We start from the raw sequence: 13133 nt of genomic DNA, 5'->3' as shown, positions 1-13133 counted from the left end.
ATAAATACTGCACAGTGGAAATGTCAAGATTTTTGTAAAATTATTTGGTTTTATTTGCAGGTCATTGGATTTCATGAATTTTGTTTTCAACCTTTTCCCAGTAAGTATGTACATTTTTAAAGCCTTTGCTTTGCAATTAATGAATGAAAGCAGTTTACCAGACATTGCATTTGCTTGTATTGAGCCAACTTCCTTTGGGGAGCAGAGAAATGGCAGGATGATTTTAAGGACTATTGCAAGGATTTGCTAGTGCACATGTCAGAGGGATTGCAGTGCAAATCAGCAGAGAATAAATGATATTGGCCCTAGGGTATTGGGTTTCATACAGAGCGAAGTGGGTTAAAATCACATTTCCCTCTCTTCCTCCTCTCACCCAGCTGAGCTTCCAGGCATCCAGCTACTAAACTTCAAGGGGATTTTTTCTGGTCTCCAACCCTTAAACACTAACACCCATTCCATTCCTGAAATTTCTTTTGTGACTGCTATCTCCTAGGAGACTAGAGAATGTCTCTTATTACCTAAAGTATGCCTGTACATACCTGAATGTGCAGAGTCTGATATAGAGGCATTTTTGTGCATGCAAGAATTCCAAGCTTCTGTGGGGGGCTGCTATATTTATTTTTAAATATATGCTCCACTTTTCTTTAAAGACCAAATGCAACCAACAACAAATCCATAAATGCAATCAATTTTCATTTACAATATCACAGCTCTTGTGCTTGTAGAATAAAATGGAAAATGTACAAGTGGAGCAGGGTAACAATTTAATAGTTGAGGGTGAATAGTTTCGAAGTTTTCTGGCTCCCTTCAGCTACTTGCCCTTCCATATTTTAAAGCACAGTACAAGGATTATGTGGCTCTGGCTCCATCCTTGAGAGAGAACTGTCCAAACCTCCTTCAGGTCACTTTCAGCTGGACAGCACATCCCCAATGCCCTCTTATTCAAAGAAGTAATTTTCCACACTCCTGTCTCCAGAGACCTGCCTAAATCATTTGCCAGTCAGTTCCCCTGGGGAGGTGAGACTTACTACACTTGAGATCCAGTTGGATTTTGGTGCTTACAGAGACAACAGCAAGACTTGAGGAGCTTTTCAAGGTCATGCAGGTGCTTTAGATTCCTGTCAGATTTCCTCTATAAGCCTCAGGCTCTCACAGGGCTGTTGGAAACCTTTAGACTCCCAACTCTCATCAGCCCCAACCAGCTAAATGGTCAGGGATGATGAGAATTGTAGTCCAGCAATATCTAGAGCAGGGATGGAGAATCTTTTCAGCCTGGCAGGCCCAAATCCTTATTTCCCCCATCACTGGCAGACCACTGAAACGTGGATGGGGCTGCTCACCTACATCACCAAGATACCAGGTAACAATTTTTTCCCTTTCCCCCAAGTTTTTCCAGTTTCCCCAGGCCATGCTGCAAAGGAGAATCCAAGCAAGGGGGTTCATTGATACTGTGCTCTGCTTTCAGCACAGATTGGCCAGACTCCAGAGTTCCCAGTTAGAAACTCCTGAGTGTAGCCAAACCCAGTAGGGCTTGAAGTCATTGCCAATCAGCCTCACAGGCCAGAGGTTCCCAACCCACTCATCTAGAGAGCCGCAGGTTCACCACCACTTTTTAAAAGCATATTTTCTCATTTCCTAATAAAATAAATGGAACTCATATACCATAGAATTCCAGACACAAGATTAGTGGCAATACAATAACACAAGATTAGTGAGACTCCTTCGGGTAGTGATAAAGCGGGATATCAAATCCAAACTCTTCTTCTTCTTCTACAATATGCCTGAATGGCTTAGTGCCCAAATAGTTAGATAAAATACAGAAAGACTAACAGCTGAAAACCTCTGTGACTAGTTACATATTCAGCTACAGATTCTGCGTTCAAGAACGGGTCATAATTATGGAAAGTATCTCTATTTACTGTGGACTGAAATATTTATTTTCAAATTCAGCCTTTTCCAAGTGGACAATTTTTTGCTATTTCATTACATGTCTGGTATTTACTAAGGACTATATGTATTGCAAAAGATTATAGTTGTATAACACTTAATCTGTGTGGAAAACTTGTTCTCATCAGGCAATGTAGTATGATGTTCTCCCGAGCAAGCCCCACTGAAATGAATGGGAATGTGCAAGAGCGCAGCCAAGAGCATCATGCATCTTAGTGGGGTTTGCCCAGGAGAATCTCACAGTGAATTGAGCTCTATAGAGAATAAGGGATTAAGCAGATATTTCATTTCATTTCACATTTAATTTGTACACCCCTTTCTATATTACTATACACAAGGTGGTTATGCAACTGTGACTGCTTTCCCGCAGTTACTATTACACTTCTTGTGATTTTATGAAAATGAGGTGAATATAAATCACATTGAGTTCTTCTTTCATGCATTATGGCTTGGATCCATTATGGCTTGCTTGTGCAACAGGATTCCTCCTGCTACCCCTCCCCACTGCAGTTTCCTGCAGCACACCCCATGCCATTCTGGAGGGTCCTCTAACCTTCAAGAGCCTGAGTAAAAAGGAGGAGTTGCAACCATGCTTCTTTGATCCCATTCTATATGTTGCATATAATATTGTCTTTCCCTATGTGTATTTCCTTAAACAGCTTACATTTTTTACAGTTTTGTGGCCTAGTGTAGTATATTATTTCTTTCAGGACAAAGACTTCTGCATTATCTCTGTTCCACACATGGTGCCTGAATTTTATCTGATCCAGAATTTTGTCCGGGTTGTACCCTTTAGCAGCTGTACACTGGATCAAGAGCTCTATGTGTTTCACCGTTCAGGATTACTCAAGTTAGTGGCACATTTTGCTACTGCAGAAGATTTTGTGGTATTGCTTATATCTGAGCTGTTGGGACACCATTTTAATTTTACTCCATCAGTTTATTTCTTTTTATCGCCTTTGCTAATCAATTGCTTTGTTTGTGGGAAACAATTATCTATAAAAATTTCTATTGCTAGGGTCTGTATAATTTAAAGGGGTGTCTTAAAGGATTTTAGTACTTATTCTGTGGCAAAAGAGTTGGGTACTTTAAGCAGGATATGCATTTAAATGAAAAGACAAAACTGAAAGCATTATAGGCAAGAATGTGAGCTGAAAACTAACCAGTAATGGAAAAATTCTGAGTAACATAAAACTAGTGTCAAGCCCTTAATAATCCCTTCCTGATAAGGAAGTAAAACAAATATCAATGTGATGTTTCTGTACAGTGAGGTTTTAAAAGACATGAATAAAAAGTGAGTTGCTGAAAATGGAAGCGAAGCCCACTGAAGCAAACACAGAGAGACAGAGGACATGTGAAAGTGCAAAGTCAGAGAGATAAAGGAAATGGCTCTATATTTTTATAATATTTTTATTCATTTTATAAGAAAAAATACAAACAACACACAAATTCTTATATATTCGTAACATTTTTTCCACTAACATCTTAGGGTGACTACCCCCGATCTCCTTCTTCTGAAATTCATTTTCAATCTTCATTGGAGTTACATACTGTTAGAAATCACCTGAGATTGTTTCCCTATAACATTCTATCTTATAAAATCCACCTCCAACATCATTACCGAAAACCTCTAACCCCTTCCCTAAGGAATATAAAATTTAAACATTACAATATTTTTAAAAATACAATCTAAAATTTCTTCCATTCTTCCTGCACCGCTTCCTCTCCTTCGTCGCATAGTCTGGCTGTCAGCTCGGCAAGTTCCATAAAGTCTATCATCTTCATTTGCCATTCTTCTACTGTTGGTATCTCTTGATTCTTCCAGTTCTTGGCGATTAGTATTCTTGCTGCTGTCGTGGCATACAAAAAGAAAGTAATATCCTTTTTGGGAATTTCTTCCCCTATGATTCCCAATAAAAAGGCTTCTGGTTTCTTTAGAAAGGTGTCTTTTAACACCTTTTCCATTTCATTATAAATCCTTTCCAGAAGTCCTTTATCTTGAGGCACGTCCACCACATATGGTAAAGGTTCCTTCTTTCTCTTACATTTCCAGCATTTATTGTCTGATGTGTGATACATTTTTGCAAGTTTTATAGGAATTAAATACCATCTATACATCATTTTCATCATATTTTCCCTCAACTCTGTACATGCCGTAAACTTGTAACCTGGAGTCACCTAGTTTGGTCGTCCTAGGGGATTTTAACATCCATGCCGACACGACCTTACAAGGGGCCGCTCGGGACTTCGTGGAAGCATGGCCTCCATGGGGCTGTCCCTGAATAAGTCTGGTCCAACTCATAGCCGAGGACATGCCTTAGACCTGGTATTCACCTCTATGGATGTTGGTGATCTGACATTAAAAAAAAGTGAAACTAAAGAAGTGCCATGGTCAGATCACTTCCTGGTACAACTGGACTTCTCCGCAACCCCTTCCCCTCTGCAGGGAGGTGGGACCAATTCGGAATGGTCCGCCCCCCGCCACTTAATGGATCCAAATGGTTTCCAGAGAGTGGTAGGGGATACTTTATCCCATGTTGATGGCCTTTCAGCCGATTCCCTGGTGGCCCGCTGGAATGTGGAGCTAACCAGGGCTATTGACTGTTTGGCTCCGAAGCGCCCTCTCGGTTGCATGGAGCCCGGACAGCCCCGTGGTTTTCCCCGGAGCTGAGGGCGATGAAACAATCGTTGAGACGGCTAGAGCGCCGGTGGCAGAAAAACCCATTCTGAATCCGAACCGAACACAGGTTAGAGCTCAACGTCGAGCCTACCAAGTGGCGATAGCGACGGCGAAGAAGACTTTCTCACCGCCTCTATTGCATCTGCGGAAAAATAGCAGCAGGAGACTCTTTCAGGTGGTTCGGAATCTATCGGAGCCACCTTCGTCATCGGGGCCTGGTAGGGACCCCAAGATCTCCTGCAATGCGTTTGCAAAGTTTTTTGCAGATAAAATCGCTCAGATTCGGAAAGAGATAGACTCCACCGTGGGAGCAGGGCCAGGGCGGGAGAGTGCCAGAGTCCTGTCTAGTCCAGTTGCGTGGGATCAATTTCAGTCTGTTACCTCCGAGGATGTGGACAGGCTGCTTGGACGAGTGAAACCAACCACCTGTCTCCTTGATCCTTGGCCCATCCTGGCTTATAAAAGCTAGCCGGAGGGGCTGGGCGATGGGCCTGCGCGGGGTGGTGAATGCTTCCCTCTGTGAGGGAGCCTTCCCAGCCCCGCTGAAAGAGGCGGTCATTAAACCGCTTCTTAAAAAACATCTTTAGACCCGGCCAATATGGCCAACTATCGCCCAGTCTCAAATCTACCATTCTTGGGCAAGGTGATTGAGAGGGTGGTTGCTGAACAACTCCAGGCACGCCTGGAAGAAGCGGACCATTTGGATCCCTTCCAATCGGGATTCAGGCCTCACCATGGGACTGAAACCGCCTTGGTCGCGCTGGTCGATGATCTCCGGCGGGCTAGGACAAAGGTGAGAGCTGTTTCCTAGTTCTGCTGGATCTCTCAGCGGCCTTTGACACCATCGACCATAACATCCTTCTAGACGGCTAGAGGGGTTGGGAGCTGGAGGCACTGTTATACAGTGGTTCCGCTCCTTCCTCCTGGGCCGTGTTCAGAAAGTGGTGGTGGGGGATGAGTGTTCAGACCCCTGGGCTCTCACTTGTGGGGTGCCTCAGGGTTCTGTCCTCTCCCCCATGCTTTTTAATATCTATATGAAGCCGCTGGGAGAGATCATCAGGGGGTTTGGGCTGGGTGTTCATCAGTATGCGGATGATACCCAGCTCTACCTCTCTTTCAAATCAGAACCAGTGAAGGCCGTGAAGGTCCTGTGTGAGTGCCTGGAGGCGGTTGGAGGATGGATGGCGGCTAACAGATTGAGGTTGAATCCTGACAAGACAGAAGTACTGTTCTTGGGGGACAGGAGGAGGGCAGGTGTGGAGGATTCCCTGGTCCTGAATGGGGTAACTGTGCCCCTGAAGGACCAGGTGCGCAGCCTGGGAGTCATTTTGGACTCACAGCTGTCATGGAAGCGCAGGTTAATTCTGTATCCAGGGCAGCTGTCTACCAGCTCCACCTGGTACGCAGGCTGAGACCCTACCTGCCCGCGGACTGTCTCACCAAAGTGGTGCATGCTCTGGTTATCTCCCGCTTGGACTACTGCAATGCGCTCTATGTGGGGCTGCCTTTGAAGGTGACCCGGAAACTGCAATTAATCCAAAATGCGGCAGCTAGACTGGTGACTGGGAGTGGCCGCCGAGACCACATAACACCGGTCCTGAGAGATCTGCATTGGCTCCCAGTACGTTTCCGAGCACAATTCAAAGTGTTGGTGCTGACCTTTAAAGCCCTAAACGGCCTCGGTCCTGTATACCTGAAGGAGCGTCTCCACCCCCATCATTCAGCCCGGACACTGAGATCCAGCGCCGAGGGCCTTCTGTCTGTTCCCTCACTGCGAGAAGCAAAACTACAGGGAAACTAGGCAGAGGGCCTTCTCGGTAGTGGCGCCCGCCCTGTGGAACGCCCTCCCATCACAGGTCAGGGAAATAAACAACTACCTGACATCAGAAAAAACCTGAAGGCAGCCCTTTTTAGGGAAGTTTTAATGTTTGATATTGTTGTATTTGGTTTCTGTTGGAAGCCGCCCAGAGTGGCTGGGGAAATCCAGCCAGATGGGCGGGGTACAAATAATAAATATTTATTTATTTATTTATTTATTTTTTCCACAACCTCTCCCAATATTTGAGCATAATATTGTGCCCCACATCCTTGGCCCAATCAATCATTACTGATTTCACTTGTTCATCTTTCGTGTGACACTCCAGCAAGAAATTGTATATTCTAGAAAGATTTTTACTCTTTATATCTAACAATTCCATTTCCAGTCTGGATTTGTCTGTCTGAAACCTGTGTTTTTGCTATCGACTTTGAACATTTCATTAATCTGATGATACTGTAACCAATCACTTAACTTATCTTTAAGTTGTTCATATGACTTTAAATTTATTCTCAGCTTGCAACAGCAAATCACTGTATTTCAGCCACTTTGTTTCCATATTTGGCTTTTTCTGAGCTTTGGCTTCCAATGGAGAAATCCACCAAGGTGTTTTCCTTTCTAACAAATTTTCCTTATATATAATCCAAACATTGAACAATGCTTTTCTAATTATATGATTCTTAAATCCTCTGTGGGCCTTTATCTTATCATACCATAAGTAAGCATGCCATCCGAAAACATTATCATAGCCTTCCAAGTCTAGCACATCAGTATTTTCCAGCATAAACCATTCTTTAAGCCAGCAAAATGCTGCTGCTTCAAAATATAACTTTAAAATCTGGCAGAGAGAAACCACCTCTTTCTTTAACATCCGTTAGTATTTTTCTTCACACCGTAGAAAATCTTAATTCAAACCTTTGATCCATGTAGCTGGTATATTTGGCAGTACAGGTTGTTGTTGCAACCTTTTTCCATTAAAGATCAAATTATACAGAGAACCTCTGCCTCCCGCATTCCATGCCAGAGTGAGAGCCAGGTACTGAGACGAACTGCGAGTGAAGCCCTTTCCCCCCCATCCCTGGGGGGAATTTGTAAAGATGGTTTACCCTCTGTCATCCTTGTTTTTCATTCGCCAATGATCCCCCACTGTCGTGGGGACTACCTCCTTTAAGGCAGACGGGACCAGAAGGATTTTGAATTGGAGGCTTCATCTCTGAACACAATATCTAATATGAACATTTTAGAATCATGTGGTGGTTATGTTTCTTTTTTAATTTTTTATTGAAAAAATTGACACGCTCACATACTAATTCTTACATACATTCATATATATATACACATACACTTACATTATCAACTTTACAACAACACATCTTACATATCTTCAATACATATACCCACCACCCTCCACCTTGCCCCCTGTTGTGATAGACTTCCAATCACATAAATTGTGGTATCTTTTAGTCTCTGTTAATTTCTCTTGCATATTAATAACCTTATATATTTCTTACTCCAAATTCCAATATTAAATATATATAAAATATGATAGCTAATTGTCATTACGTATTTCATTTTTCATTTCTTCCTTATACCAATTCCGGAACTCGCCTTAATCTGATATCAATTCTGGTTTTTCAATATAGTTTTTTAAATTTTCTCTAAATGCCTTCCATTCCTTCTCCACTTTTTCCTTTGTGATCCTTCCAACCTTCTCCATCAATCTCACCATATTATAATATTCTATTAATTTTGCTAACCATTCCGTTTTAGTTGGTATCAGGACACTCTTCCAATTCTTTGCTACCAGAAGCCTCGCTGCCACTGTTATAATACTTTATCAACTTATTTTAGGCTTTCTGGTATTATTCCTTATAAAAATCCTTCGGGTGTTTTCTTAAATGAATATTTAAATATTTTTTTCATTTCATTATATATAACATCCCAGAATTACTTAATATTGGGGCAATCCCACCAAATATGTAACATAGAGCCTGTTGCCAAATTGCATCGCCAACATACATCACTGCAGCCTTTGTTCATCTTTGCCATTCTTTCTGGCGTTAAATACCACCTGTGTTGCATCTTGAGAAAGTTTTCTTTTAAGATATAGCACAGGGAGAACTTCATATCTTTTTGCCATAATTTCTCCCATTGCTCAAACATTATATTTTTGCCAAAATCCTGCGCACATTTAATCATTGAGGCCTTAACTAATTCATCTTTTGTCTCCCATTCTAAAATCAAATTATGTAATTTAGCTATACTTTTGGAATTCTCTTGAATTAAATACTTCCTAATTTAGAAATTTCTTTTTCAAATCCTATCTGTTTATCTTTAATCAATCTATACTTAATTTGGGTATATTGAATCCAATCATTAGTATAAATTTTGATCTCTGAATAATCCTTTAATTTTAATTCCCCATTAGATTCTTGCAATAGAATTTTATATGTAGCCCAATTTTCTTTCATATTCAATCTTTTTACTGCTACTATCTCTAATCGGGAGGCCCATGTTGTGTTTATGTTTCATGATAGACTCTTAATGGTTACATTTAAAATGAAAAGTGTTAATCCAGAACTGGTTCATAGTGCTTGGCATGTTCACAAATACCCAGTACTTTTCAGAGCAAGTGGAGAGATGCTCATGCATTCATACACCAAAATTCAGCTCCCTCCCAGAATTCTTTGAGAAAAGCCATGCCAGTTACTGTTCTCAAATTGATGTAAGTTTGTTTATATGTACACTGTGAGGTGTAAGAATATTGAATCTAACTTCAGCTTTTTGTCTAGTAGAGGAACAACTCAAACCAGCATTAAAGGGTTTTAAGTGACTTGATGTCACTGCAGTGTGATAATGCAGTATCAAAACCAAAATTTTCCTGGTGATAGTCACATTTGGGTATTTAAGCCTGGAATCAGAGACAATTTGTAGATGCCATTGTTTGCTGCATATACAGGATTTGGGTTTATTTCTCTAACAGGTCCTTTATTGTAAGACCAGCAAGAAGCAGTGATGTCGCTGGTGTTGAATTACTAATCCAAACCTTGAAATTGAACAAAAGTATATTGGATGACCTAAATAGCTACATAGTAGCACGAAGAGATCCAGTAAGTTGTTATACTGCTTTATATTGCTTCTGTTTGAACTTTATTGTGAGAGTGTTCAAATAGGAATATGCTCATTTGTGTATGCTAAGCTGGCAGTCTTCAAAATTGCTGCTATACTAAACCAGTGTACAGAAGACACCTTTCTGGTGAAAAAAGTAAAATGCCCTTTGGGCCTTTTATATTATTATAATCCATGTCAGAGAGAGTGTACTGTGTGGGAGGGGAGCTGAGATGAGATGGGTGTTTAAATAAAGAACATTAATTAAAGTATTAGAGTAGAAGAATGTACACCAAATCTTTTGGTTTGTTTTTCAGGATGGAACACCAATTCAAGCATTTGTAGCAGAAGTTTTGCATCAAATTGTTGGAATATCAGTTATTAGAAATGAAACGGTATATATTCTTATTTGCAGATCTTTTCCTTTTTGATGGAAGGATTTAGAACACTAAATTAATGTTAAATGTTCTCAACGTCAGGAATGTTTTTGTTCAAATAAACATTTTGAACATTCACTTCTTTCCACAGCTAATGTGTGATGTGTGAATAATGTTTGAACAATCCTTAGTCAAAGGAGAAAAGAAAAACAAGATTGCTGGAGGAGAAAAAAATGTATATCCCAGCAATATACAGTTTTTCTCATCCACAGTCTTGTTCTTCTTTAAAACAAAACGAGGCACTAAATTCAGAATGATATTTACCATAAATGCAATTTTTACGTTTTTGTCCCTTTTTTCTTGAAAAACAGAGATCCAAGGTGATTTATTCTGTCTTCAAACAGAAGAAATTGTTTTGAAATGAATTATTATTTGCTCCCCTTTGCTATTTTACAAAGATAAGGAAGTTTTACAAAGGCAGGCAGGATCCATCTAAGAAACTGAGTGACCTTGCCAGCAATTCCTTGTTAATTTTCTCATTTTAATATAGGAGAAAACCATATGACTTTAACTCTGGATGATATGGAATGCAACATCTTTAAAGGTATATTAATTGCTTCCAACAGTTAGGAGTTTCCTGTAATTTGGTAATGAGGATCAATCCACAGTTTCTAGTAAGCCAATAACTGGTCTTTTTAAATATAGTTGTAAATAAAAGCAATACTGTTTTGTTTTTTAAATAAAAAACCACCTCCTAATTTTTAATAGTTGTCCATATGGTCTTGGTTTTAGGACACAAAACAGCCAGACATTTTAAATATAGTGTGTAAATAAATGCAAAACTATTTTTAAAAGCTACCTATATGGTCTCATTTTACAGTACAATCAACTGGGAAATTATCCTGCACAAAGCCCACTGACATGGAACTTGTGCAGGAGAGTTTCCTGGTGTATACCGGTAGTTACTTCCTTGATGGTAGTGATCCCTCTTTCTTGAAAGGAAAACAAATGTAAATATTTGCATTATAGCTGTTCCAAAACAGAAGCACAGCTCTTTCCTTAATCAGCATATTGAATTTATATGTTTTCCAGGATATAGAATATATTCGCTCACACTACAACATTGAAGACTTTATTTATTTCAGTCATCACCAGCAGGAAGAGCATGGTCACCTTTACCATTTTGCACTAAATCCAGTCTTTCATCACTATGCAAAACATTTTATGAAGGAGATGCTTCGACTAGCCTACAAATCTTGTCTCTACTACCCTATTTATCCTCAGCCTGAAGATGGCAAGGTAAACCATAATCATTTATTCAAGAAGTAGATTGATTTTATATATGTAAATGTTGCTGATTGGTTTTTAATTTTATTTACTCTTTCCCTTGGGTGTATGTAGAATTTGCCAACAAAAATGTACACATATGTGTAACAATTGACAACCATTTCTAACTTACATACAGTAGTTAGAAATAAATACAACCAATAGAGATTCCCAGGGCTCACACAGAAGGATATATTATGATAATTAATTACTGATTATTAATATTATATATTATATGTATTGCATATAGTCGCATCTGTTTGTCATTTAAAACCCACAGAAGTGCACTTTCTATGTAGAATCATAGAACTAGAAGAGAGTCAGTTGGTTGTCTCAGTTTATTTCAATCAGCAAGAGCTATGTTGTGAACTTTCTTGAAAATCTCCAGGAAAGAAGATTCTTCATGCGGTTCCTTTCTAAATAGTTAATTCTAGGGCCCAACCTTACTTTTATCCAATGAACTTCTGGATCACATGCCTTTTGGTGTGCATAGGACAAGCTTTTTACCTGTACTTCATTTCAAAATGGCTCAATAGTAAAGCCTAAAAAAGAAGAAATAGCTTTTTCTACATTGTTTTCATTATTGATACTTACTAGCTTAAAATAATGGCATAGACTGGGTTACCATGAGGTTACCTGAGGAATTCAGCTTGCTGTAGCCAGAGCTGTAGTCACATTGATAGCAATTTTGGAGAAATTCCCTATAAAATAATGGTGCAAAGCTGCCACCTGCACAGCAGGCTTTATTTTTAAACCTTTTCATCCAAGTCTCCATACTTGGACATAAATTTGAGGGATAAAAATATAAAGACCTCAGATTTCAGTATGTGCCACACACACTATACCTTTAACACATTCTTTCCCTCAAAGAATTCTGGGTACTGTAGTTTACCCTTCACAGAGTTACAATTCTCAACAACCCTTCACAGACTATAGTGCCCAGAATTCTTTGGAGGGGGGGGGAAGTGCTTTAAAGGAATATTGTGAACGCAGCCTTACTCCCTCATCTCATACTGAACAGTTGAATGCTCAGCTCTTGACAGAGGACTCTCACAGGACTTCGTTCAAATACATGATCCCTCACCCTCTCTCATTTTGATATTCATTAGCATTAGGAACCAAAAGGTAATAAGCTTTGGTAGGTCAGCCTCAAATGTTGGAAGATGGACTGGTTTTGAACAAGGACTCAAGAAAATGTCCTTTGTACAAAGAAGGCAGTGTAAACTCTGAAGGAATGGGCCTCGATCCAAAGAAATACCTCTGCACACGCCTGCCTTTTTTTCCTTCTTCATCAGTTTCTTTCACTCCAGCTGTGATCCCCATGCTCCCCATGCTCCATTGCCTCTTTTAAGCTCTGGGAAATGACTCCCCTAGTCCCTGGAAGCACCTTTTCAAGGGGATGCGAGGATAAGGGAGATCACAGTTACTGAGTGCTCTTGCTGTTCATAGCCCTTTTTAAGATCTCAATTTCAGGTGAGCGAGTTACATTTTATGACCTGAAATATTACCATTACCCATATTCAGGCATTCAAGCCCTCACACAATTAAATACATGGGAGGGCCCTATCCCCTCTGTTGCATCCCTGTTGCCTGGCTCTGCCACCATCCACATAGCAGAGAATAAGAACTGAATTGGGCAGCCTGTTCTACAAGTGTAGGTTTCTTATGTGATTTGGAACCCTGGTCACATGGGGGAAAGCTTATGCATGTAAAGAAGACTCCTTGCTTCAGAACCTTGTCTGAAGTGTGTGTGTGTGCAGCCCGAGAAGTTGGCCCTCCTTTCCCCTTGCATAATTCTAATTGCATATGGGATTGATTGAATGAATGCCTGAATATAACTACTGTATATGCAGCTGAAATGGGGAAAATTATGCAGGAA

General features: G+C 40.2%; 1 protein-coding gene across 1 annotated transcript in view; it reads left to right on the top strand.

Moving 5' to 3' along the window:
- The window catches only part of CFAP61 (cilia and flagella associated protein 61), an 89910-nt gene that overhangs the window by 6774 nt on the left and 70003 nt on the right, over window positions 1–13133 (top strand). The window contains exons 3-7 of the mRNA XM_033154125.1: window positions 61–100; window positions 2658–2797; window positions 9427–9553; window positions 9869–9946; window positions 11021–11227. Coding sequence (XP_033010016.1) covers window positions 61–100; window positions 2658–2797; window positions 9427–9553; window positions 9869–9946; window positions 11021–11227 — 592 coding nt within the window. The remainder of the gene's footprint in view (window positions 1–60; window positions 101–2657; window positions 2798–9426; window positions 9554–9868; window positions 9947–11020; window positions 11228–13133) is intronic.

Source organism: Lacerta agilis, chromosome 7, assembly GCF_009819535.1.
Source record: "Lacerta agilis isolate rLacAgi1 chromosome 7, rLacAgi1.pri, whole genome shotgun sequence".
Taxonomy (NCBI): Eukaryota; Metazoa; Chordata; class Lepidosauria; order Squamata; family Lacertidae; genus Lacerta; species Lacerta agilis.
Note: the sequence above shows the minus strand (reverse complement) of the source record. Positions and strands in the feature narration are given on the sequence as shown.